The sequence below is a fragment of the Nanorana parkeri genome, unplaced genomic scaffold, assembly GCF_000935625.1.
Source record: "Nanorana parkeri isolate BGI_ZX_2015 unplaced genomic scaffold, ASM93562v1 scaffold1561, whole genome shotgun sequence".
Taxonomy (NCBI): Eukaryota; Metazoa; Chordata; class Amphibia; order Anura; family Dicroglossidae; genus Nanorana; species Nanorana parkeri.
The window spans coordinates 70,503-97,583 of NW_017307829.1; the positions used below are offsets into that span (position 1 = coordinate 70,503).

At 42.4% G+C, this 27,081-nt stretch overlaps 1 protein-coding gene across 3 annotated transcripts in view; it reads left to right on the top strand.

Moving 5' to 3' along the window:
* The first annotated feature begins 8,299 nt into the window (after positions 1-8,299).
* LOC108798792 (cytochrome P450 2C15-like) overlaps positions 8,300-27,081 on the top strand; it is a 47,972-nt gene continuing 29,190 nt past the window's right edge. Inside the window, exons 1-8 of one of the 3 annotated variants that reach the window (XM_018570576.1) lie at positions 8,300-8,357; positions 10,880-11,072; positions 12,261-12,423; positions 13,993-14,142; positions 14,361-14,521; positions 16,980-17,156; positions 18,507-18,648; positions 23,293-23,477. In XM_018570576.1, coding sequence (XP_018426078.1) covers positions 10,899-11,072; positions 12,261-12,423; positions 13,993-14,142; positions 14,361-14,521; positions 16,980-17,156; positions 18,507-18,648; positions 23,293-23,477 — 1,152 coding nt within the window. In that variant the 5' untranslated portion in view covers positions 8,300-8,357; positions 10,880-10,898. The remainder of the gene's footprint in view (positions 8,358-10,879; positions 11,073-12,260; positions 12,424-13,992; positions 14,143-14,360; positions 14,522-16,979; positions 17,157-18,506; positions 18,649-23,292; positions 23,478-27,081) is intronic. The other 2 variants (XM_018570577.1, XM_018570578.1) reach the window with 2 other exon arrangements.

Consider the following 27,081-nt stretch of genomic DNA (forward strand, 5'->3'; position numbering starts at 1 on the left):
AACAGTGTTACATTTATTGGTGCAACACACAGGCTATATACAGTGCCCAAAGAAAGTAAATACTTCAAAAACAAAATCCTAGCCGTGTCCCGGCACTAACTAAACATACGATAGTCCTGACTACCAACCTGTACAAACCTATTGTTTGCCAGGCTTCAGCAAAACACACTGACCAACCTTGTGCTCCAGCAGATAGAGACTGTCTGCTCCCCAGGCTCCAGAGCCCTGTCTGTTGGCCTCACCTGCACTAAATTGCCACTGAGGCAAAGCGTAAAACCTGGGGCCTACTATAGGTTCCGGAAGGTGTAAGAGAGGAATCTGGGCGACACATAAACCCCGGACAGGACCTCTCCTTGCTCTCTACATGATGACCTGCTACAATATATAGTGTATTTTAGTTTGGTATATACCAAACTAAAATACCCATGAAATTAAAAATAAAGTTCTTATATAACAAACAAAGAAAACCAATTCTAATATTTCATAAAATATTTGTACAATTGCTAGTTTTGCAAGTTATATAATATCAAGAAGGCACTAAACAGACTCAGTCACTCGTTGTAAATAAATAAAAGAACACATTCTTCACCTTTACTCTACCCAAAGTTTAATCATTATCTGATTAAAAATGTGTGTCTATGTTCTACCTTTCCCCTAGACACGGGTGTTGGCTCACCTTTTCCCCATTGGAATTATGCAAGACTTCCACCTCTAAAATGTGTGTCACCCATCCCTCTTCCTCCTCTTATCTAAAAGGACGCCATGATATTTTTGGTGATCTGCTTTTAAAAACCGGGTGAACAACTTATTATTTCTGGATAGAGCAGGAAATGATTCAAGCCCCCCCCCCCGCCTGGTTTGACAGCCCTGAACCCTGAAGTGCTTACACCTGAACACTTCCAGGTTCATTCTTTACAAGGGTGATAAGTGAAGTTTGATGGGCTCCCACTAGTCTCCTTAATGACACTGGTCCAGGACACATGGTGGAATGAAAAAAATGTAAAAATAACCTCTTGTCTGCTATAGCTGCTTTGTTTGTATGTCATGACTGCCACTGCAGCATCGAAAGTGTTAAATGTAGAAGAACAAAAAAAGCCAGAAATAATTTAAAAAGCATTTGCAGTACAGGCCGCATGGAAGAGGACGCGGGTTTGTTAAAGCGGCAACGGCAGTGTTGCCCGCCTCCCGGGCCCGCTATACACTGCCGTTGCTGCTTTAACAGAGCTGCATCTCCTCCAGCGGCGCGGCCAAGAAGAGCTCCGAGGTGGGGGCGTGTCGTAGTGGATGGGGGCGTGTCACAGTGGACAGAGGGCGGACCTACCGCGGAGGGTGGACAGAGGGACGGAGGCACAAGAGCCTCATGCTGGGGGGGCCCCACTGACATCCGGCACTGGGCCCCCAACTGGAGGAGTTCTACAAAAACCCTGACTGGAACCTGGGGATTAGGAGCCCTGATGCTGGTAAGTGAATTTAATTACTTTTTTTTATGAGCTGTAAATGGGAAGTTTTAAACCTTTTTGCATTTCCCGTGTGGTTTTTCATGTGGGAGACCGCACGGGACGCAAATGCTATATGTGAACTGCACGGATTCCGCTCGTTTGCGGCCATTATATAGACGCAAACATGCAGAATCTGATGGATTATCGCGCTTGCAGTATTTTGGGGGTCGCGCGGGTTAAAGCTCCATTCGCACTGGAGCAGCTGTCCTCATATGACCGGAGCCGCTCTAAACAGAAAAAACAATGCACTTTTATGTGCTTTGTCCAGACTATTGCTGGACCGCGCAGTACGAAACTGCACGGCCCCCAAAATAGTGCAAGTGCGATAATCCAGTGGATTCTGTACGTTTGCGGCTATATAATAGCTGCAAACGAGCGGAATCCATGCAGTTGTTTCACATATAGCGTTTGCGTCCCGTGCGGTCTTCCGCACGGAAATGTAAACGCTATGGGGGTTATTCGAGTGAATAACCCAGCCAAAGTGAAGTGAGCTGAACGCTGTTTGGCTATTCACTTCAGCCTTGTAGGGCTGAAGGAGTTCGACTTAAGGTCCCCACACACCTTACGATAATCGTATGATAATCGCGGGAAATCCCGCGATCGTACGATTATTGTAAGGTGTGTGGAAGCCGTGTGACCTCTACTACTGTAAGGTCGCACGACTTTTAACTTACGGACATGTTCGAAAACCCGCCGAGCATCGCACGATGTTCGGCGGGTTTGTGGCAAGTTCGTACAATAAAAGCCGTACGGGCCGGTGTGCGCAAGTGCACACTGCCCGTTCGGCATTGCGGTCATCGGAAGCCAGCCCCTCAGGGGGCGTGGCTTGCGATCATCGCAAGTACGATCTGCCTATGCAAGATAGGCAGATTGTACGTTCTTTTAAGTACCTTACAACCATCGCAAGACAAAAGTCTTGCGATGGTTGTAAGGTGTGTGCCCAGCCTTAGCCGATCCAACATCTGGATCGGCTGAGCCGAAGCTCCAGCAGCTCACTCACTCCCGTTCGCCCCTTTTCTCATAGGGTTCGCCCCTTTTCTCATAGGGGCCGAACGGCATTAAGTATATAGTGTACAGGACACCGGGGCTGGGTCCTGGAAGGACGCTATATTTCCCCTCTGTTTGGACTGTGGTCCCTTTAAAGGATGAGACGGGGTTAACTCACCTGCTGGAGGAAGAGTGTGTTTAAAAGTAGTGTGGAGGAGGTTGGAGAGTGGGGATCTGTGTACTGCTGTGAGCTTGAATGTCAGTAATCTTGCTGGAAATCTGTAGACTGGGAAAGTTACCCTGGAAGTCTGGGACTGTTTAAACTGCGATTGCAGCTCTGAAATCGTCATGTCGGTGAGACTGTTCTTTTCTGTTGTACTGAAGAGTTGCTGTTTGAGTTGGCCAGCTGGTCAGTGAAGATGAACTGTTTTGTTATTTTGCTGCTGTGAAGCTATTTAAGTTAATAAACTTGACTTTATTTGCAAAGCGATCCTGCTGGATTCCCCTAACATTACAATAGCCAAATGCCGCAAGTGGCATTCGGCTTGGCTATTTTGCTCGGTACCTCCGTGGTAGCGAGCAGAATAGAAAAAAAGTTAAATTAATTAGAAATTTTTTTTGTTAGAAAAATTGTTTACATTTAAAAAAAAATGTTAAATATTTTAAAGAAACAACAACGCACATCCTGTTTCCTATTGGCCGGCACCTGTCAGTCTTCTAGTAGGTCCAATCCAAAAAATAACAACTGGTTGGAGTCGGCTGTGATGGCACGAGAGGCTCCGCCCAGTTGTTTATTGACCAGCATCCCCAGGTCATTTGGCGGATGCTGATCTGTTATTACAATTGGGCGGAGCCAGCCATGAGATCACGACTGGCTCTGCCCAGCTGTCGTCTGCGTGGAGATCAGTTGGCTTCGGCTGATCTTTCTCCCTGCTTTGGCTGTGAATACGACTCAGCCAAGCTGAAGCCTATGGGTTCGGCTTGGCTGAGCCGCTCAGCTGCCTTCAGCTGCTGTACGGGCTATTGTGAATATTATGAATAGCCCGTACAGCAGCCCTTCGGCTGTGGATGGGGCTTGTATATGGGTGGAGCACAAGAGGGCCCCATAATATTGTATTGCCCGGGGGACCCATGTGTTGTCAGTCCGCCCCTGTTCAACGGTCATCTGTTAGTGGTATTATAACAAAGTGGAAGCAAGTGGGAACAATAGCAACTCAGCCACGAAGTGGTAGGCCATGTAAAATGACACAGCGGGGTCAGCGCATGCTGAAGCGCACAGTAAGCAGAAGTCGCCAACTGTCTGCAGAGTCTATAGCTACAGACCTCCAAACTTCGTGTGGCCTTCAGATTGGCACAACAACAGCGCATAGAGAGCTTCAAGGAATTGGTTTCCATGGCAAAGCAGCTCCAAACCTTAGATCACCAAGTGCAATGCAAAGCGTGTAAAGCACGCCACCACTGGAGGCATGCTCTCTGGAGTGACGAATCACGCTTCTCTGTCTGGCAATCCGATGGACATGTCTGGGTTTGGTGGTTGCCAGGAAAACGGTACATGCCTGACTGCATTGTGCCAAGTGTAAAGTTTGGTGGAGGTGGGATTATGGTATGGGGTTGTTTTTCAGGGGTTGGGCATGGCCAAGCGGAGACTGCGAGCCCGGCCTTCTCATCCAACATCAGTACCTGACCTCACAAATGGTCCAACATTCCCATAGACAAGATTACACCAAGTCTCCTCCTTCACAACTCATTTCACCCGTCCTCGCCCCTTCTCATGTATAAGATGAATTTCCGCTGAGCTGTCACTTCTTGAAACCACTTAACCCCAAAGGTAAACGGCAGAGACTAAGTTAATAACAAACTCATTTTTGAAAGTGGCATTGTACCTAATATGTGTGTTAATAACTTTTTAGGGGGACGCCAGTACATCTGAACTTGCTTGGGATGCTATTAAAAAGTCTTCATCACACCGAGTTGCATTTTAGTAAAATTATTTGGCTGCTTTGATTTTCATTGTAAAGGTATCAAAGATTATCCAAAGCCAAAACTTCTATCCAAAGTGACACTAAACTCAGGAGTTAAATCTTAAAAATACATTCAATTCCCTTAACTATTAACAACAATGTATCTTATTTGTGTATCACTCGGCTGTAGATCCTCCAATCATCTCTTAATTGGTGCTGACACTGTCCTTCCTTCTGGAGGGGGGCTGGTATTCTTTCAATAATGATTAAAGTGCAACTGAAACAAAACTTTTTGGGAGGGATGGAGAAGAGAGGGATTAGATCCCCATCAGGTTTTTATTGCTGTCTGTGTCTCTGGTCGGGATATTCAACCTCTCTATTTGTTCTGGTGACCATTATCACTTTCAGGTACAAACGCCAAATTTTGGATTGTCACCAGACCAGGAATGGTTGAGAACTCTTCCTATGGGGACACTAGTTCTAATGTAAACCAAGGATTTCCCTCAGTTTAGAGTGATATGCTCTCACTTCCTGTTTTAGCTATTGGAAAGGAAGTGGCTGACAGGGGTTAAACGAAATAAAAAATGGCTTCATTTCTGCTTTAGGTCTTGGGGTGGAGGAATAAGCTGTAATATATATTCCTCACTCCAGCTAGCTTCCACCACTCTTGAGTGTCCGGTCCCATGGAGCCTCTTTGATGCCCCAACGGTCGGCCATGTTCTGATGTCATCACCTACAATGCAGGAAGAGCAGTTGACAGCGAAGACCAGCCCACAACCCAGCGCATTGGAGAGAAGAGTAGAGCACCAGCATCCTGCTGGAGCAAGGAGTAATGTGTATTAAAGGCATATTAAAATACTCCTATCTACACTGGACCTTTATGCCAGAAGCTGTCAAAAAATGTTTGGCGCATAATTATTTGTATTTTATATGCGTTTTAGAGGCATTTTCACATAACCTCATACTATTGGCTAGCCACTAGAATTAATTTTGGTGCTTGTACATGCGTATACTTGTAAATTATGCCCGTAAGCTCCTCCCTGAACACAGGTTTGGGGATTTGTAATTTTTTTTTTGCTGCTTTAAAATACGGGTCTAAACGCCACAAAGTGCATGCACACCTTGGCTGAAACAGAGCTGCACTCAGAGGCATAAAAAATAAAAATCAGAAAATGCTGTGGTTTTTCTGCCTGGGTTCTTTACAGCTTATTCCTTTACCTTTAGACTTAATGAACACTTAACCCTTGTGGTGTGGGGTGGTGGGAGTTCCACTGCAAGGGTATTATTTACTAGACGTGTGTGATTCGTTTCGTTCCGAATCGAAATTCGGACGAATTTTCGGAAATACGGACATTCGGATGTATCCGAATTCCGAATTACAGACATAACGAATGCAAACGAATACGAATTTCCATTTCCGAAATTCGGTAGCGGTAGTTCGTTTGGACGTTCGTTTTGTTTTCGTTTCTTATTCGTTTCGTTCGTTGGAGCAAAGTGACATTAGAGGAGAAAAACATTTTTCCCCCTCAAATGTCACTTTGCTGCAAACGAACGAACGGATGAACGAAACGAAAACGAAACGACCGTTCGAACGAACTAACGCTAACGAATTTCGTCCGAATTGACTGTCACACCCGAATCCCGAAAAACGAAATAACACAAATCCGAATTTAAAAAGAAACGAAACTAAACACATTTTTTGGCAGTGTACATGTCTATTATTTACCAAAATTCCGGAGCTTTAAGTTGTGGCTGTGTATCTTTTTATGCTTGCTGTTCCATATGTTCATGCAGGCAGTGCGGTACAGATGGGCCCTCTAGAGGCTAACTAGACATCAGCATTTGCGGCATATGAGTGGCTGAACTCACAAAACTAAAATGGCTAAAGAAATCTTTTTTTTTTTTAAAGTGACAGTTATTAATCAAATAGTATTTGGTAAATAACTGTCATCTTTATAGTTATTAAAATTAGATTTAATAAGTATAGACACATGACTGAAAATAAAGATACTTTGTAAAGCTTTGTATTGAGCCTTAGAGACTTTATTGTATGGACTGTGTGTGTTAATGGGGTGTCTTTTCAATTATTTGCTTAGCAGTTAATACATATATATGGTGGCAAGATGTTGAGTTCTGTCCACTGTTCTGTGATGGAGGCGTACTCGCTGTGCTGCGAGCACAGTGACCGAGCTGTCATCATCAGCTCCTGGTCGCTTGATATGTTCCTGGGGTTTGGCACATGAGATTGGCTGGAAATGGTAACATGATCAGGAGCCTGACCCTGCCTCTTGCCATTGAGGTACTTTTAAGGCCTCATTCACACTGGAATCGGCCCGCACGTACAGCTCCGTGCTGCGTGCAGGGCCGTATCGGGCAGCTCCCGGGAATGACAGGTGCTGCATGTGATTAGTACGCAGCCCCTGTCCTTCTTTATGGGGCTACGCGGCCGTACGTGTTTCCTGTCTCGGACGCAGACAGGATCCATCCTGTCAGAGTACGATCACCCGTAACCGCACGGACGTGCAGGACTGGTGAGCATAGGGGGCGTACGGCTGCGTAGTCCCATAGAGAAGGACGGGGCCGCGTACTAATCACACACAGCACCTGTCCTTCCTGGGAGCTGCTCCATAGGCCCAGCACGTAGCACGATTCCAATGAGCCCTAAAAGGTTAGCAGCAAGGAGTTAAAAAAACAAACATGATTGATGTATCTTTGATGAACTGATCAAGCAGATTTTCCCCAAGGGATCATTGGTTAAGCCTGTAATAAATGTGCAAAATTCTTAAAAAGTACACTTTATGGAATGAAAAGAGCAGAGGTGGGAATTGTTCCTAAAGGTGCACCCAGATACTAAATGTTCAGATTGGGCAAGACTGCTTTCATGCCATTACATCATATAAAAACTGCAGTTGGAGATACAGAAATACTGTTTTTTACAGACTTCATCAGACTGCTAAAATTTCAAATTTTGTCTGAAAAATTTAAAATAAATACCCTAATCGCCTATTGGCACTTGTTCGTGTTGCTGCATGAAAATGCATGTCTAGGAGAAATCCCATTCTTTCCTATGTGGCTGCTTCACATCTGTGCATTGCAGTTTAGTGTGAATCAAATAGCAAAACTCTATGAGCCCATTTGCACTTACACGTTTGCCTTAGCATTCGCACTGCATGCACATGGAAGTAAACAGTAAAGTAAAAAAAAAAAAAAAATGCAATGAGAAGAATTTATGGAACGGTAACAAAATGTTCTGCTTGGTCAACACTCTGTAGGCCAATGTACTGCTTGATGTGTGTTTATTGCCAAAGAGGAGGAGGGGAGGTGTAGGCTTTTGAAGTCAAACATCAACAGGTTCTGTTAATAAAGTTCCACACACAGGTATACGAGGCAGGAATACAGAGAAGGACATCTAAGAAGCTCTACACACAGGTATACGAGACAGGAAAACAGAGAAGGACATCAAAGAAGCTCCACACACAGGTATACGAGGCAAGTAAACAGAGAAGGACATCTATGAAGCTCTACACACAGATATACAAGGCAGGAAAACGGAGAAGCACATCTTAGAAGCTCTACACACAGGTATACGAGACAGGAAAACAGAGAAGGACATCAAAGAAGCTCCACACACAGGTATACGAGGCAAGTAAACAGAGAAGGACATCTAAGAAGCTCCACACATAGGTATACGAGGCAGGAAAACAGAAAAGGACATCTCAGAAGCTCCACACACAGGTATACGAGGCAAGTAAACAGAGAAGGACATCTAAGAAGCTCCACACATAGGTATACGAGGCAGGAAAACAGAAAAGGACATCTCAGAAGCTCCACACACAGGTATACGAGGCAAGTAAACAGAGAAGGATATCTAAGAAGAGCCCGACCTTTCTCCAGATCTCCGGCAGTGAGGGTTAGGATCTGTAGAATTGTTACTTTGATTACTGTACGTTTGTCTTTTCTATTCCACTTGTATGTAGACATATAATACTGTAGTATGTAGTAAAATTATTTTCTGGTAGAAGAAAGCTGCAATCTGTAACTCAGCTTGAGAGAGTTCCTATGTTAAGAGACAGACGTATATAATCTCACCATGTTATGTAGTACTGGGGATTTGTAATGTGGTTAAGAGGAGGAGATGGAAGCAAACAATGGTCATGCAAGCAAAGCCTGTTGTATTGATGGCTTCACAGCACAATATTTGTATAGGGAAATCCAAGCTGTAACTGAGAACAGGCATTCACTATTTAATAACAGCCTTTGAAAGCAAACTTTGGACCAAGAGTGCCTCCCAGGGTCTGACCTGGATGAAATATAGGCACAGAGCATAGATTAATTTAGCAATTCTTTTGCAGATTTTTACCCTTTTCTATTCTGATTGTTGATTAATTTATTATGTCCAATTTGTAAATGAAGAACTGCCTTCATTATCTCTCTATCACTAGAGTCATCTCAGTGCTGTAATGAGAAAAGTACCTCTAAATTCTTTTAGAAGAAAACAAGCCATATGCTGGCCATACGCCAGTAGAAAATTCTACTGGTGTATGGCCAGTATGGTGTACTAGAAAAAAGTTGTTCACAATGTTCGCTCGACTTTCTAAATGTTAATAGGGTAAATTCGATGGTCAATTTTGACCATATTGACAAAAGAAATTGAAGGAGCAGGATGGAAAATTTTTCTCGAACCAACAAAAGTCTAACGGGGAATTTGGGTTTTTGTTCGGGAAACTCCATTCATTCCAAAATCTAATTTGAAATCAAATGAAATTTCAAACTAAGTCTCTGAAGGCATTATCAAATGTTCTGACCAGACTGTAGTGTAGAAGTTCTTAAAAAGCATCACATTGCAAATAAAACTTCTATTTAATTGGGTGCTTGAGATTCCACCAGTAGCAAGAGGACCATTTAACCTGCCTTGAAAGTAAAGAGTCTCCTTTTGTAGGGAACGACTGGGAACCTTGTTGTGAGGGGCAAATAAAGCCAAGTGGCCATGTGGTAGTGACAGGTTTATGTGGGCTAGTGGCTAAAAGTGCATTACACAAAGGGTTCCGTGGTTGTCTCAATGATTGTTGAGCATGGATAAAGGTAGGTGTTCCTAAATGTTTTTTGTGACATACATTTGCACAAATCTTCCAGCATCAGCTTTCTTTTAAGCTCTTGGCATTTGTCCACGTGGCATAAACTGAATAGGAAGTTGGTACTGGAAAACGTCCCTATGCCAAATTTTGGCATCACGGGTCTGAAAGGGCAGGTAGCTGAATAATGCTCAGCATGTGTCACTGACTATGGGTCTCCCTCTGATTGATGTCTGAGCAGTGAGCTGTCTCCACTCCGGGCCACCAACACATCTAATTAGTACTTGCTCTAGGGGCTAATTCCCCCTGATCCTAGCCCAGTACTCCTCTTTCTTATGGATATATAGCTATAAAAGGTTAAAAGCCTTTCTGCTATTTATCACTAAAATATTGCCTTACGCAAAGTTGACTCGAGAAACGAGTGCATAATAGCACTCACACGTCAAGCAGATAAATAATAACATAACCAATAAAATAACATGTCACTGGATGTGGGTCTCCCCCTGATTGTTGTCCGAATAGTAAAGTGTCTCAACCCAGGGCCACCAACCCAACATGTCTAATTACTACTTGTCCTAGGGGCTAATTCCCCCTGAACCTAGCCCAGTACTCCTCTTCCTTATGGATATATAGCTATAAAAGTCTAGAAGCCTTTCTGCTATTTATCATTATCTGTTCGGAAATGTTTTGTCTGTCCTTAAAAAAATATTGCCTTATGTAAAGTTGACTTCAAAACCGAGTGCACAGTAGCACTCACACTTCAAGCAGATAAAGAATAACATAACCAAAAAAAGTAACTACTTTCCAGTCCTATACACCAACAGATGCTTTTCCAAGGGATCCAATGTAAAAGCTTTAGATGAATTGGGAAAGGGCTAGAACCTTTATTAACTTTTAATATCTGCCCCTGTTCCCATATGGAATTTCTGCTCACTTCCTGTGTATTGGTTAGTTGTCAGAAAGAACAGGAAATCTGAGAAAACCCCTCTAATTAATGAACACATTTTCTAATACAGTGGGGAAGGGTTCACCTCATTTCTGGGTCAAGTGACTGATTTCAGGAACAATAGGGAATCAGGAGAAATCACCTTAATGTGACACAAACATTATTCGAAGTCTAACTTTAGCCAAATTATTTCTTATTTTGGTATGAAATGGGGGAGAATTAAGATGCCTGTGACACCTGTATAAGAAATGGGGGTGCAGTTGTCAACACGACAGGTAGGTAGGCACGTAGAATAATAAGGAGATTGTGAAAAGTTCTGACCCTTTTTCACTATACTAAAACAAACTGTTTTTTTTTAGTACAATGTGCCATTCTTCATGTTAACCATCTATGTTGTGTCCCCATTCTCACTAGACTTGAAGACAAGTGTGCCATGGATCCCATGACAATTCTTCTGTCCATCATAGTCGTCTTATTTTTGGTCAAAACATATAAAGACCAGAAAAGCCAAAAATACAAAAACTACCCTCCAGGGCCAAAGCCTCTACCCTTCATTGGAAGCTTGCATTTGATTGATCTACAAAAACCTCACCATGCATTTATGAAGGTAATAAAGCATTCATTCTGCCGTTCTTTGTAAACATTATGGGACTTGTATTACATTTTACTGTTTCAAAGTTGTTGACCATTTTCATGGCAAGGTATGGAGACACCGTCCTCTTTAACAGTGGTTCTCAACCTGTGCAACCTCTGCACCCATATTTGTCCTTGATCATTAAGTCGCGAACCATCGCACTGCAATGGAACGCACGGCATTGCTGGCGATGCGTTTGGGGTGCCATTCAAATGAAAGGAAACACAATACGCCTCCCACTCCAGAACGCATAGTAGATGCGATTTGCATTGTACAGTGCGATAATTGCACGGAACTGTGCGATTCACTTACTGTACTAGTGTGAATGAGCCCTCAAAAACACTGACAGACACAATCTTACACACTCGGACACACTCCCATAAAAAAATGTTCTTTCTTTTTTTCCACCAGTCTCCCTACCTTACGAGAACTGAGTAGATCCTCAGTCTGGTGTCCAGTGTGGGCTGCTGTGCTGGAGCTCCATCCATATATGCATTGCCTGTACAACTCCCTTGCATGCCCTGTAGAGGTGCAGAGAGCCAGAATGTGATGTAATTCTGGTCCAGGCACCTCTACAGGACATGCAAGGGAGTTGTAAGCAATGCATGTATGGATGGAGCTCCCTCACGGCAATACCCCCAGCCCACCCCACCTCAAGCTGACTCTCGTCACCGAGCAGTATATTTTAAATGGCTGCTTGGCACAAGAAATGACAGCGCTGCACTAGGGGTAGGCAGAGGAGCCTCTCACCTAGAAAAGTGGAAGGCATGCGGTGACCCACTGAACACAGGGTTGCGACCCACTTTTGGATCACGACTCACCAGTTGAGGACCAAGGCTCTATAAAATACAGCTTAAAGAAATTAAAAGAAACGAAAAGCTCTCTACCCAAATAAGGTAAAGTGAGAGGCTGTCTTTAAAAAAAATGGCATTACATTCCATCAATTCTTTTCAATCATTATCTGACATGTGGAAATATTCAATCACAATTATGGTCATCCAAGGGCTGTTGGTGATGTAGACACCAACACACATCCCAAAAGACATTCTGTTTTCTGCCTCCACTAATATCTTCCTGTGGATACCTAAAAACATGTAAATGTCATGGTTTCCATAATGTTTCTCCATATCTGATTTGTTTTAGTTGCATTCTTTTTTATAGCTGTCGGAGAAGTACGGCCCCGTGTTTAGCATCAAGCTGGCTACGGAGAAACTGGTTGTCTTATGTGGTTATGATGCTGTAAAAGAAGCACTTATCAACCAGGCAGAGGATTTTTATGCAAGACCCCAAAATGCATTGTCTGCTAGAACATCAAAAGGAAATGGTAAATCCCAAAATGTTCTATAAAAAACAAGCCCTACAGTTTTAAAATAGGCTGATGGACTGTTATGCTATATAATGTTATGCATTAGAAAGAGCTCCATTCAGGATATAAATATGCTGATACATTATGTTACATTAGCTTACTATCAATTAGGGTATATTGAGGTAATACAGAAGGTAGAAAAGCTTACAATCTATTACGGTATAAGGAAGAATGTAAAAAGGTGGCAAAGCTTAGGGTATAAGGGATGATGCAGATGGTGGAAGAGCTTGCAGTCTATTAGGGTATAAGGGGGGATATAGAAGGTGGAAGAGCTTACAGTCTATTAGGGTATAAGGGAGGATACAGGGGGGTGGGGGAGGGCTTACAATCTATTAGGGTATAAGGGGGATATAGAAGGTGGAAGAGCTTACAGTCTATTAGGGTATAAGAGAGGATACAGAGGGGGGGGAAGAGCTTACAGTCTATTAGAGTATCAGGGAGGATACAGATGGTGGAAGAGCTTGCAGTCTATTAGGGTATAAGGGATGATACAGATGGTGAAAGAGCTTACAATCTATTAGGGTCTAAGGGATGATCCAGATGGTGGAAGAGATTACAGTCCATTAGGGTATAAGGGATGATACAGATGGTGGAAGAGCTTGCAGTCTATTAGGGTATAAGAGATGATACAGAAGGTGGAAGAGCTTGCAGTCTATTTGGGTATAAGGGAGGAAACAGAAGGTAGAAGAGCTTACACTCTATTAAGGGTATAAGATATGATACAGTTGGTGGAAGAGATTACAGTCTATTAGGGTATAAGGGATAATACAGTTGATGGAAGAGCTTGCAGTCTATTTGGGTATAAGGGATGATACAGATTGTGGAAGAGATTACAGTCTATTTGGGTATAAGGGATGATACAGATGGTGGAAGAGCTTACAATCTAATATGGCATGAGGGTGTAATAGACAAAGTGGAAGAGCTTACAATCTATTAGGGTATAGGGTAGTAATACGTTAGATGAATTACTTACAATCTGTGTAGCTATATGGTAATAAAAATATAATAAGTTCAAGAAGAAGAATTGTGTATATTGCAGCTTACCAGTCTGTAAATGTGGTGGCTGCATTAGTTTTATTTTTCTTAGGTTAAGTACATTTTTTTACTTTCTAGAAATCCAGTGTCCTCATAACTTCCTGTGCAATAAACTGATATCTCGAACAATGTTATTAGCTTTCCCACTTGTGGGTGACAATGGGGTACAGTGTACAAATATTGTCACCCTAGGACAGGAAGTGTGCTATTGGCAAAAAAAAAAAGCCTACTAAAACTAATGCAGCCACCACATCTAACGACTCGTAAGCTGCAATATGTATATTTTTGTTCTTGGGTGTAGATACACTTTAATATATAAAGTCTAATATATGAAGGGATACATAGGTGGAGAAAAATTCCATTTTAGAACTTAGTCTATTAAGGTATAAGGGGTTGAAATAGGGAATAATTATTGACTTTTAAAGTCATTCAGTCAAGACAACTGCAAGTGCTCAGCCTAGATAAATCTTTAAAAATTTCAATTCTTTTCAGGTTTAATCTTTTCAAATGGAGAGAACTGGAAGGCAATGAGAAGGTTTACAATTTCAACTTTACGGGATTTTGGAATGGGAAAGAGATCTATAGAAAACAAAATTAATGAGGAAGCGCAATGTTTAATTCAGGAATTCAGATCCTACAAAGGTCAGTTTGTACTGGTGTTCTACATGTCTGTGTAGGTTCTCGGATGGATCCGAATGTCCGAATTTCTGAAAATTCGTCTGAAATTCAATTCGGAACGAAATGAATCCCACATGTCTGTTCTTGACCACTACCCCAAGATAATTCTGTTGGTTTAAAAAAAAAATGTGTTCAGATTTGTAATTAACTTAGTTATTTCAAGTTTATATTCTCTATTTTAGGGAAGCCCTTTGAGAATCAGACCATCATCACTGCTGCTGTAGCTAACATAATCGTGTCTATACTACTGGGTAACAGATTTGAATATGATGACCCAACCATACTGAAACTTATGCGTACAATTAATGAAAATGTCAGGATCTTCGGAAGTATCATGATCAGAGTAAGTGCAACCATCAGGGCTGAGCCTCCTCTCCCTAGTTCAAATGTCCATGGATCAAAGGCTGAGCTTTTGTTGACTTTACAATCCATTAAGACATGTGAGACAGAATCTTAAATGATTAGGGTACCTATCAACATAGGAGGACAGTCAGCAGAGTTGGAATCATTAGACTGCCTTTCAGCACCTCCCTACCCTTGGGGCACATAAACTGAATGCTCAGCTTGGCTTATCAAAGGCAACAATGGCTGCTACAGTTGGTACATGTTTCATTACCTGTCAGATTGACTCTCAGTCCCAATAGTGGTTAGTGTTTGGTTGTCTATCTCAGCCCGTAGTCACAAGTGGCCTCAATTGATGGAAGATGGAGGAAAGAAAACAACTGGAGTTTACAAATATGTGCGGTATTTGGCTTCTGAGTTACAAGATGACAGCCAACCCTATCATTATTGGTTATTATTACATAGGATTTATATAGCGCCAACAGTTTGTGCAGCGCTTTACAATATAAGGAAGACATTACAATCACAATGCAATTCAAGACAAGATGGTAAAGAGGGCATTAATTATGACATGAAAACTACCTTCCATGCATAGATATTGGTTAGGAAAAACACCAACCATGAAATAAGAACTAATTGTAAATAGTTATGGAGGGCCAAAGTTCAACTTTTTGAAAAGCAGTAAAAATTAATAAATAAACCACCACTTCACGCTCATTAATGTGTACTGATAGACATGTAGAAATTAAAAGAATAACAGAGATGAGATAAAGAGAAAAGAGAATAGCTGTTCTGGCTAGGATAGAAGTGAATGCCAACCCCAGGGATTAATCATAGGTAAACCCAACAACCCATGCCCCATATGTATTGTGGCAGAGTCGTTTTGCGGGGAGCCGCTGGGCGCCTTAAATATAGGCAAGATGTTTCTATTAAGGATGCCACCTGCCAAAAGATGGCGCCCATTCCAACAGACGTGGCATAATTCAGGATGCTAAGCCTCACCCCTGTAAATGATGCCTTATGGTTGCAATAAAGCCCCACCTTGGGGAATTCCATCATCTGGGTCAAGTCCCAGATGACCGCACTCCAGGGTGGCAATGGCCTAGTCAAAACCAGATTGCAGCCCTTATAAGCCGTCTCTTTTGTGGCTGTATAAAATTGTTCGCACTCCTTGCTGAGATGAGTGTTGCAATCCCCATTTGTAAGAGGTTTCTAAAGTGTATAGTTGCAGTGCCAAATTATAAGGAAATATCTTAGAGTCAGTGAAGTTCAATTAATGTAACAAAGTGACAATGTTCATAATTCATGACAAGAAATATGTACAGTATATTGCAGCACAGTAGAGTGAGACCCAAAGAAAAATTGATAGAAGGTCTGCATGACGAAGGGAAGTGTGAGGAACATTTTAGGATGTGAGTTTAAAATTGACTAGGGTGGAGGCAGTGGTATCCCTGGCCTTTTTGGCACCAGAGGCGGGGGGAAGGGGGGTGTGGTGGGGCTGGTGCATGCAATCAGAGAAAAACTCTGCAATGCTCTGTCTGGTGTACTGTCCAGGTCCTGGTGACCAGTGATGTCACTGGTTGCCAGGAGCTGGGTGGGACGCTGGCCAGAGCATCCAAGGTTGCTAAGAGCTGGGTGGGAAGATGTATATGGCCCTTACACATCTCCCTGCTTAGCTCTTAGCAAGCTGGGGTGCTCTGGCCGGAAAGGAAGAAGCAGGCATTCTGAAAACATTGTGCAGCAGAGCGGCCATTCCACTCTGCCTACCACCCCCCCACGTGACCCAAAGAGATGTTGCCTCAGGCGGTCTCATTAAAGGGAGGGCCCTGGGTGGAGGTCTTACTGTATTGGTGGCTGCAGGTCAGATCAACAGGGAGGAGCCACAAGGGTAGGTCCTGTAGGGAATGCTGGAACCTTAGTTCAGAAGGTGCAGACATTTCAGGTTTTATATAATGGATATAAGGTTCGATTTGTGGGAAGGATGATTGGCACAACAGTGTGGTTGGTTAAGTGGTCTTTTGAACATCTGTGGAGTAGTTCAAATTGTTTCATGGGCCCTGTTGGTGGTATGGTGCTGTCATTTGGCCAGTTGTTGGTGGTTCACCTAGGAGCTAGGTCCCCGGTGAAAAGTAAGAGTGGGTAAGTTTGATAATGTCCCTGAGCATTTATGGCATGGCTGAGGTTAAGGATGACCCCAGTTGTGTATACGGAAACTAATAGACTGCCTCTCGGTAAAATTTTAATTGTATATATTGTTTTTTATGTTATAATGTTTCTAAAGTTGTTGTGAATAAAAGGCTCCTATGATGCTTTATAAACCCATGTAGCACAGTCCATGTTATTATTTTAAGGTCGAAAGTAATAAACTGAGTTGATGATTCCATTAGACATTATTCATTTATTTACATGAATTGAGTTCCAACAACATTTTCCATTGCTTTTTATTTTTTCCCTTTAAGCTTTACAACGCGTTTCCAACTCTGATAGGCCTTCTCCCTGGCAGCCATCAGAAAGTCTTTGAAAACATTGAACACATGCTAGATTTTATAAGGAAGGTGTTTACAAAACAGAAGAAAACGCTGGACGTAAATGACCAAAGAAACCTTATCGACGTCTTCCTGGCGAAACAGCAAGAGGTACAAATTCTGTTTTCTCAGTCAATGTTCATTTTCATTTCATTACCAAACAGATTGCTCTAATACTTGGCTTTGTTTATGTCTCTCCTGAACCGGGGTCATCAATGTCTGGGCAAAATTTAGCATTGGTTAACTAGAATAAAACTATATGGTGAATATGTCTAATTATAAAATGTTTACACTGTATTTGCATGACATACACACTGATCAGCTATAACATTTTTATTACTGAGAGGTGAAGTGAATAACATTGATTATCTCTTACAATGGCACCTGGAAGTGGGTGGGGGGGGGATATATTACAGTGGCACAGAAATAATGGGCATGTGTAAGGATTTGAGCAACTTTGGCAAGGGCCAAATTGTGATGTCCAGATGACTGGGACAGATCAGCTCCAAAACTACAGCTCTTGTGGGATGTTCTCGGTCTGCAGTGGTCAGGATCTACCAAAAGTGGTCCAAGGATGGAAAACCAGTGAACCAGCAATAGGGTCATGGGTGGTCAAGGCTCAGTGATGTATGTGGGGAGCAAAGGCTGGCCTGTGTAGTCCAATCCAACAGGAGAGCTACTGTATATCAAATTGCTAAAAAAAAGATTTAGTGCTGGTTCTGATGGTGTCTGAACACACACAGCATGGCAGTTTGTTGCGTATGCTGCTACGTAGCCTCAGACCGGTCAGGGTGCCCATGCTGACCCATGTGCACCACCAAAAGCACCTAGCATCAGAACTGGACCATGGAGCAATGGAAGAAGGTGGCCTGGTCTGATGAATAACGTCTTCTTTAACATCATGTGGATGGCCGGGTGTGGGTCACTTACCTGGGGAGGAGATGGCACCAGGATGTCGTATGGGATGAAGGCAAGCCGGCGGAGGCAGTGTGATGCTTTGAGCAATGTTCTGCTGGGAAACCATTGGTCCTGTCATTCATGTAGACTACTTTGACACGGACCACTGACCTAAACATTTTTACTGACCAAGTACACCCCGTCATGGAAGGTGTTAAAGTCCAATGTCACATACAGCAGGGCTCAAAATTTCCACTCGCCCCCTCGCAATTGGCGAGTGAAAATTGCGTGGGGGCGAGTGGAAATCCAGGATCTCTGTGTCACACCACTGACCTGGCGGAGTTAAGGGCGGGGCACGGTAGGGGTCAGGTGGCGCGACTGGTGGCGAGTAACTCTTAAGGCCTGGCTAGTAGCTCAGGACTTGAAATTTTGAGCCCTGACATACAGTATATGAATACGGCTGGCAGTAAGGGGTTAATAAATTGGTTCATCTTCTTGAAGCTATACAGAGTCTTTGGACTGTGAATTTCCATTAATATTCCATCCTCCCTTTCTGTTGCGTAGGGGAAGCCAGAATCTACCTTGTACTTCCACAACGACAACTTGTGCGTGCTGGTGAGCAACCTTTTTGCAGCTGGGATGGAGACGACGTCCACCACACTGCGATGGGGCCTCCTGCTGATGATCATATACCCAGAAATACAAAGTAAGAGAATTTAGGATGTGTCAATTTACAATCTGTGATAGTCTTAATTTTCATAATATTCTTGTCTCCAGTGGCATTTCCATTTGCATATTGTACTCTTGGCTTCCACAATCCTTTGGTTTAAAGGAAACACATCTTAAAGTGACACTAAACTCCGGAGTTAAATCTTAAAAATGCATTCAAGTACCGTAACTATGAACAACAATGTATCTTATTTGTCTATCACTCGGCTGTAGATCCTCCAATCACCTCTGAATTGGTGCTGACACTGTCCATCCTTCTGGAGGGTGGCTACGTGTGTTCCCCATGGTCCCTGTGTGTGTTATAAAGTAGTCACCGCTCCAAGCTCACTCCCGGGATGGACTACAATCTCAGGTTTAGTTTACTATTTTGTATTGAGATAGTAGTTCATCATGGGAATGAGCTTGGAGCGGTGACTGCTTCACAACACACACAGGGGCCATGGGGAACAAAATTAGCCCCCCTCCAGAATTAAAGACAGTGTCAGCACCAATTCAGAGATGATTTGAGGATCTACAGTTGAGTGCTACACCCTAGCACCCAGGGCACATGCCCCAGAACTTCTACTGAGTGCCCCAGGTATCCTTTGCCATCATCCCAAGTATGATATTCTTATGTTGCTCATCTATATTTACCGCCACTAGTAACATAATTCTTTAGAATCATGTTGGGTAGATAATTACAATACCTGTTCATTTTGGCATGTATCAGCATAGAACAAACATTTGCAGATTTATCACCGGGCGAACGGCCATGTGAATAGTTTTTTATTATACCCCTAAGTACCGGCTGCTTACTGTCAGGAAGAGGATATTTATTAATGTATCCCCAGCACTGACTATCATGCTGGGCAATGCTAATAAACTGATTGTGGGCAAGGGGTTAATTTGAACAAGATCCTTAACCTCTGCATGGGCAAAGCACAGGCTTGCTTTAAGAATGTTTGCAAAAAAAGATTTATGTTTGCTCACTAAGCATACTCAGCCAGGTGCTCATTTTCCTGTGTGATATACACTCACTGGCCACCTGATTAGGTACACCTTGCTAGTACCGGGTTGGACCCCTTTTGTCTTCAGAACGGCTTTATTTGTTCATGGCATTGATTCAACAAGGTGTTGGAAACATTCTTTAGAGAGTTTGGTCATACTGACATGATAGCATCACACAGTTGCTGCACATTTGTCAGCTGCACATCCATGATGCGAAGCTCCGCTAGCCTGGACTGTTAATACAAGGCAGGATGGATCCATGCTTTCATGTTGTTTACATCAAATTCTGACCCGACCATCCAAATGTGAAATTGAAAGCTGAAATTGAGACTCATCAGACCAGGCAACATTTTTCCAATATTCTCTTGTCCAATTTTGGTGAGCCTTGCAAACTGTAGCCTCAGTTTCCTGTTCTTAGCTTACAGGAGTGTCACCCGGTGTGGTCTTCTGCTGCGGTAGCCCATCTGATTCAAGGTTTGACGTGTTGTGCATTCAGAGATGGTATTCTGCATACCTCGGATGTAACGACTGGTTATCTGAGTTACTGTTGACTTTCTATCAGCTTGCTTGAACCAGTCTGGCAATTCTCCTCTGACCTCTGACATCAACAAGGTATTCTTGCCCAGAGTGTTGAGGCTCACTTGATATGTTCTCTTTTTACGAATCATTCTCTGTAAACCCGAGAGATTTTAGATAGAAAGAAAATGCGCTAGGAATCAAATAACACTCTAAAAGCAGCTGTGCTTAATAGGTGAGTACACCCAAAATAGGAAAAAAGAAAATAGCACTGCGCTTCAAACTCAAATTATATAGCCAAGGCTAGTGCATTAGAAGGTTTATGCACCACTATGCAATTATAGTTTGTTTGATACAGAGCTTTATGGTCCCTATTTATCATATACGGTACACATAAGTAAACCTTTTCACACCATGTTTATAAGTTTCACTAAAACATTTCCCACACCATCCTTTATATGTTCCAGCTATTGTTTCTTGTATCATTTGCTTTATACCGGTCTTTGTTTTTTTTCATTAGATGTTTATGCACCATTATGCAATCTATTAAGATTGTTTGTTATAGATTTATATGGATATCTTTTTGGTGTCCTCTCATTCATTATTACATAGGAAGTAATGTGGCATTATACATATAATAAACATTTCCCACACTTCATTTTTAGCTATAGTATGACATCTCCCACACCATCCTTCATATACCGAAGTCATTGTTTTTTGTATAATTTTGTTATTCACATTAGAAGTTCACATATATTATTATGCATTCTATGTCTGTTTTAGAGATTTATGGATATCCCTCTGGTATTCTACATTCAGTATGTAGGAATCAATGTTTTTAAAAAATTCACAACCCCATCCTTCATATATTTTAGCCTTGGTCCCTATTTAGCATACAGTTTATATGGTTCTCCTTGTTCAACATGGACCCTCCCCGCTTTTTGTTACTACATATTTTAACGTGTTTTTGTTGCCAATTTTATATATAGATAAATTGGATTCAGTTTGTTCAGGACTGGAATTAATGTATGTCATGTATCCATTGAATATCCTGTGTATGCATCCTCCTCAACTCTCCTTAATGTTAAATGTTTTATGTATTGTAAGATTTTATCTGTAGGTATATATTATGGAGTCCAGTTTGAAACGGGGTAAAGAGATTATACACACTAGAATGCAGCCTGAATGGGGGGACACCTAGTGGTAGGAATTTGATTACCATTACATAGTTACATAGTTACATTATGTGTGATATAAAAAAGGAAAGGAGTTTGTAATGCTCGTATGCAGACCGTCGCCTCAGAGGAAGTCAATAGTGACGAAATGCATCAGGTGGGCGGATCTATGCGAGCATTACGATCATAGAGACAGGAGCTCCAGTGGACACAATCCATACACAATTGCCTTATTTTAATTGTAAGTGCATTTTAATCGTTTTAAATAAATTTATTCTGACATACTACACTAAGGGAAGCCTTTTTTTCTCTCTCTGAGCACAAGAGAAGGTGGAAGATGGAGGAATAGTTTTACACGATTTTGGAAAGATAAGCCATAGTTGGGAGGAATCTACCCCAATTTATTGTCGGATTAAAAACAAAGGAGAGGATTCGTTTCTATATATATCAGCAAAGCGCTAATTGTTCATCTGAAATATGGTGAGCAATAGGAGTCGGTGAGTGCGGCCAGATCTTATCTTTGAGCACGGTGGAGACTGGAGAGCACTGATTCACTAATTGTTTTTGCATTCACGGACGTTGGTGTTGACTATAAAAGCAGGAAGATATATCCTCACATAGAAGGACTTTATTGTATTCAGAAGTAATAGACTTCACACATGGTTATGTAGATTAAGTGGGAGTTATACATCACTTGTGAGATTTAACACAGGATTTTCTATATGTACACATTTTATGAGATGTACTAGCACGTTTTTTTTTTTTCTTTTTTTACTATCATTAGCACAGGCATTGTGCAACACAGGTGTTGTGTATGACACAAAATTGTGTATCCCTTCGTGACAATTTCACAGTTTATAATATTTTTTTCACATTTTAGGAATATAATTTTTGAGTTTGAAGCGCAGTGCTATTTTCTTTTTTCCTAAACCCGAGAGATGTTTGTGTTTGAAAATGCCAGTAGATCAGCAGTTTCTGAAATACTCAGACCAGCTGGTCTGATACTGTCAGGGAACCAGGGGTGTCACCTCTCCTCGGGGCCAGCAGAACGGTGCAGGGCACGGGTCATCCTTCAGCCTGGCAGAACTCCAGGATTGCGGGTGCGCATGCGCGAAATGCGCAACGGGCGCGCACGCGTGGTGCACAGGCTGCACACATAGTGTGCCTGCGCCCATTAGGATCGTCAGGTGTGGGCCTTGCAGGGGGAGGTTCCCAGCACATGCCTTCCATCTTTCTCGCCTTGCCATTGGCTCCCGGGGAGGGAAGTCTCCTTGTTGCCCCAGCAACCAGGGGGTGGTCTTGCTCTCACTGGTTTTAAAATCCTGGTCAGAGCCCTGGCTTGTTGCAGAGTTATTCCACCTGATGAAGTGATCGCCTAGCCTCTCTGTTGGATCTCGTTGTTGACTCCAACCCCCTCATTTGAACTTCCTGATTGCTGAACCCATGGACTGTCTATCGCCTCTGAACCATTGCTGCCTGCCTCGACCCTGACTGGACCTTGACAACCCCCTGGGATTGCCCCTTTTGTACCTCGCTCTCAGACTCATCGGCCGCTTCTTGCCAGTGGGTTCCTCTGCACGCTGCCAGCTCGCCAGTATGTCTGGTAGGCACCAACAACCATGCCATGTTCAAAGTCACTTAAATCACCTTGCTTCCCTATTTTAATGCTCGGTTTGAACTTCAACAGACCATCTTGACCATGTCTACATGCCTAAATGTATTGAGTTACTGCCATGTGATTGGCTGATTAGATATTTGTATTAACAAGCAGTTAAAGAGGTGTACCTATTAAAGCGCCCCATGAGTGTATATATCTGATGTTGGGTGCATCCACAGGAACAATATAAAATGGACATATTGGTAAACGGAAATAATGAGAGTTTTTGTTATAATGCGTGCCGCCACTTTCATTGACAATTATACATGGATCTCTTTCGGAACAGAAAAAGTCCATAATGAAATTGACAGAGTGATTGGATCGGCTGAACCCCAGACTGAGCACAGGAAGCAAATGCCGTATACCGATGCCGTCATTCATGAAATCCAGAGGTTTGGTGATATTGTGCCTCTGAATGTCCCACATGCAACTGCTGAAGATGTCACGTTCAGAGGGTACAACATTCCAAAGGTGAGAATAAAGCTTATGATTCCTGGCTTGCCCTTAAAACCCCATTTCACTTTTTTTCCTGGGTCTGATTACTATCCTATCACTTTTAGTTGACAGCACCATACACCATATTCAGAACTCTTAGCCCTTGTTTACATTTCTGTGGTGCGGGAGGCAACCGTTTTTTCTTTCTTTTTACTAACAGAGACTTTGTAATGCTAGAAGTCTGGTAAATAAAATAGAAGACCGTGAAGTTATGTTACTCGAGGAGGACTATGATATAGTAGGAATAGCAGAAACATGGTTAGACGACACACATGATTGGGCTACTAACATAGAAGGGTACAACCGGTTCAGAAGGGACAGGCTGGCAAGAAGGGGGGGGGTGTATGTATATATGCTAAAAATAACCTCAATATTCAGATCCGTGACTATATCGCGTCAGCTGGTGGAGATGATGTGGAATCGTTATGGATAGAACTTGATAGAACGAGCCCTACCCCTAACCGTAAACTTATTATGGGTGTCTGTTTATAAACCTCCAAATATGGGGGAGGAGGGGGAGGCCCACCTACAATCGCAAATAGAAATATCGGGGAAAGAGGGTAATGTTGTGATAATGGGTGACTTCAGTTACCCAAATATCAACTGGGCACAGGGAAATCGGATAAGGCAGCCCGTTTTCTTAATATGTTGCGAGACAATTTCATGGATCAGATGGTTGAGGACCCGACCAGGGAAAATGCAATCCTAGATCTGATCATCACCAACAATACGGGGCTAATCGAGGATGTTGTAATCGGGGAGAAATTGGGCAATAGTGATCACAAGGTGATTGCTTTCAATATCGATTGCAAGAAAGGGAAGGGGGATGGGCGGACAAGAAGCCTAAACTTCAGGAAGGCGAACTTTGATAAACTGTGTAATATAGTGGGTGAAATCGATTGGGATAACTTATTTGATAAACTAAACTTGGACCAGAAATGGGACTGTTTCAAGAACAAACTAAAAAATGCTATAACCAGGTGTATACCGCTGGGGAACAAATGTAAAAGATCGAAAACAAAGCCAATATGGCAAAGTAAATCAGTAAAGAAACACATTAAGGACAAAAAACTAGCATTTACTAAGTATAAAATGGAGGGGACAATATCGTCATTCCTAAACTACAAAGAACTTAATAAAATATGTAAACTAGCAGTGCGATCAGCCAAAACTGAATGTGAAAAATATATCGCCGAAGTTAGTAAAAAGAACCCCAAACATTTTTTTCAGTACATAAACAGTAAAAAGGGGAGAAAGGAACAGATAGGCCAAATAAAGGACATAAATGGTTCACTACTCACAAGCGACAGGGAGAGGGCCGAGGCGCTAAATACTTTCTTCTCGTCGGTATTCACCAAGGAAACAGACGGGTTTAATGTACAGGATAAAACACATAATTTAACAGGAAATACACCGCAATGGTTGACTGAATCGGGGATACAACAAAGGCTCAAACTACTAAATGCAAATAAAGCATTAGGACCTGATAATCTACACCCCAAGGTACTCAAAGAATTGAACAAGGAGATAACAAGACCTTGGTTCCTCATTTTTAAGGAATCAGTAATGGCTGGTAGAGTGCCAGGAGACTGGCGAAAGGCAAATGTGGTACCTATATTCAAGAAAGGGTCAAAATGCCAACCGGAGAACTATAGACCAGTTAGTCTAACATGCATAGTGTGTAAACTGATAGAAGGAATTATTAAGGACTACTTAGTGGAATTTGTCCGGGACCATAATATAATAAGTGATGGGCAACATGGATTTAGGAAGGATCGTTCTTGCCAGACCAACCTGCTGACCTTTTACGAAGAGGTAAGTAGAGAGCTGGATGGGGGGGGGACAATGGACGTAGTGTACCTGGACTTTGCCAAAGCGTTTGATACTGTGCCACATAAACGCTTGTTATACAAGCTAAGGGGTATGGGCATTGATGAATTAGTGTGCACGTGGATAGAAAACTGGCTACGAGAACGTGTACAAAGGGTATCAGTTAATGGCACTTTCTCAGACTGGGCGGATGTCGTGAGTGGTTCGGTGCTGGGTCCCATGCTTTTTAACCTATTTATTAATGATATAGGGGAGGGAGTGAGAAGTCATATCTCAGTGTTTGCTGATGATACGAAAATTGGGAGGGCAGTAGACACAGATTTAGACATTTTAACATTACAGGAGGACCTGGTTAAGATTGGGGAGTGGGCAACTGTATGGCAGATGAGGTTCAATGTTGATAAGTGTAAGGTAATGCACCTTGGAGTTAAAAATAGGCAAATGGACTATACACTCATGGGTATGCAACTAGGGAAGTCTGAAATGGAGAAGGATTTGGGGGTCATTATAGACCGCAGAATGAAGAACAGCTTGCAGTGCCAGGCTGCTGTAAACAAGGCAAGCAGAGTCCTGTCTTGCATTAAGAAGGGAATGTATTGCAGGGACAAGTCTATAATTTTGCCTCTTTATAGATCCCTGGTTCGGCCACATCTGGAGTATGCGGTCCAGTTTTGGTCACCAATACTAAGAAAAGATGTCCTTGAGCTGGAAAAAGTCCAGAAGAGGGCAACCAAACTCATTAAGGGGTTCGAGGATCTGAGCTATGAAACAAGGTTGTTAAAATTAAATATGTTCTCGTTGGAGGTTAGGAGATTAAGGGGGGACATGATTTTTATGTATAAACTATTCAAGGGTGACAGCAACCTCAGTAACAAACTGTTTACAGTCAGCTCTGTAAAAAAGACCAGAGGGCACAACCAAAAATTGGTGGAAAAAAAATTTCAACACACAGGGCGCAGTTAGAGCGGTTAAGGTTTGGAACTCGCTGCCACAGGAAGCGATTTCAGCTAAGAGTGTGGAATCATTCAAGAGACTCCTGGACAAGTTCCTGGGTGACCAGAACATTCAGGGGTACAGGTATAGCTAACAGAAAAATCACGCATGGACTCATACACGCACACATCAACTCATAAATGCACACACACAATAGGTTGGACTTGATGGACCTATGCCTTTATTCAACCTCAAATACTATGTAACTATGTAATAATATACTTTGTACTTACCCATTGCAGTAGGAATGTAACGCAAAACAAATACAAAAGAAAAATTACAGTGTATCTAAGGATCCAAAAAAATACACACCACAGCGCTCAGCAGACTCCCAATGATATTCTCCACCAACAATCGTTTGCAGGCTGCCGTCATCAAAAGGCCACAAACAGACAGTGCATTGTCCTCGTGTAATACCATTTATTAATCAGTGCATTGTCCTCGTGTAATACCATTTATTAATCAGTGCATTGTCCTCGTGTAATACCGTTTATTAATCAGTGCATTGTCCTCGTGTAATACCGTTTATTAATCAGTGAAAATACAAGCTGACATAAAATACTACTCGCATGGTAATCACTGAATGAATGGAAGGGGGTATATTCCCCGAAACGCGTCAGTAGCAATGCAGCTTTGTGTGGGGTCTGCCTTGTACCATTCATTCAGTGATTACCGTGTGATTACCTCAGAGCTCTGAGGAAGGGGTATATTCCCCGAAATGCATCAGCTAGCAAGGCAGCTTTGTGTGGGGTCTGCC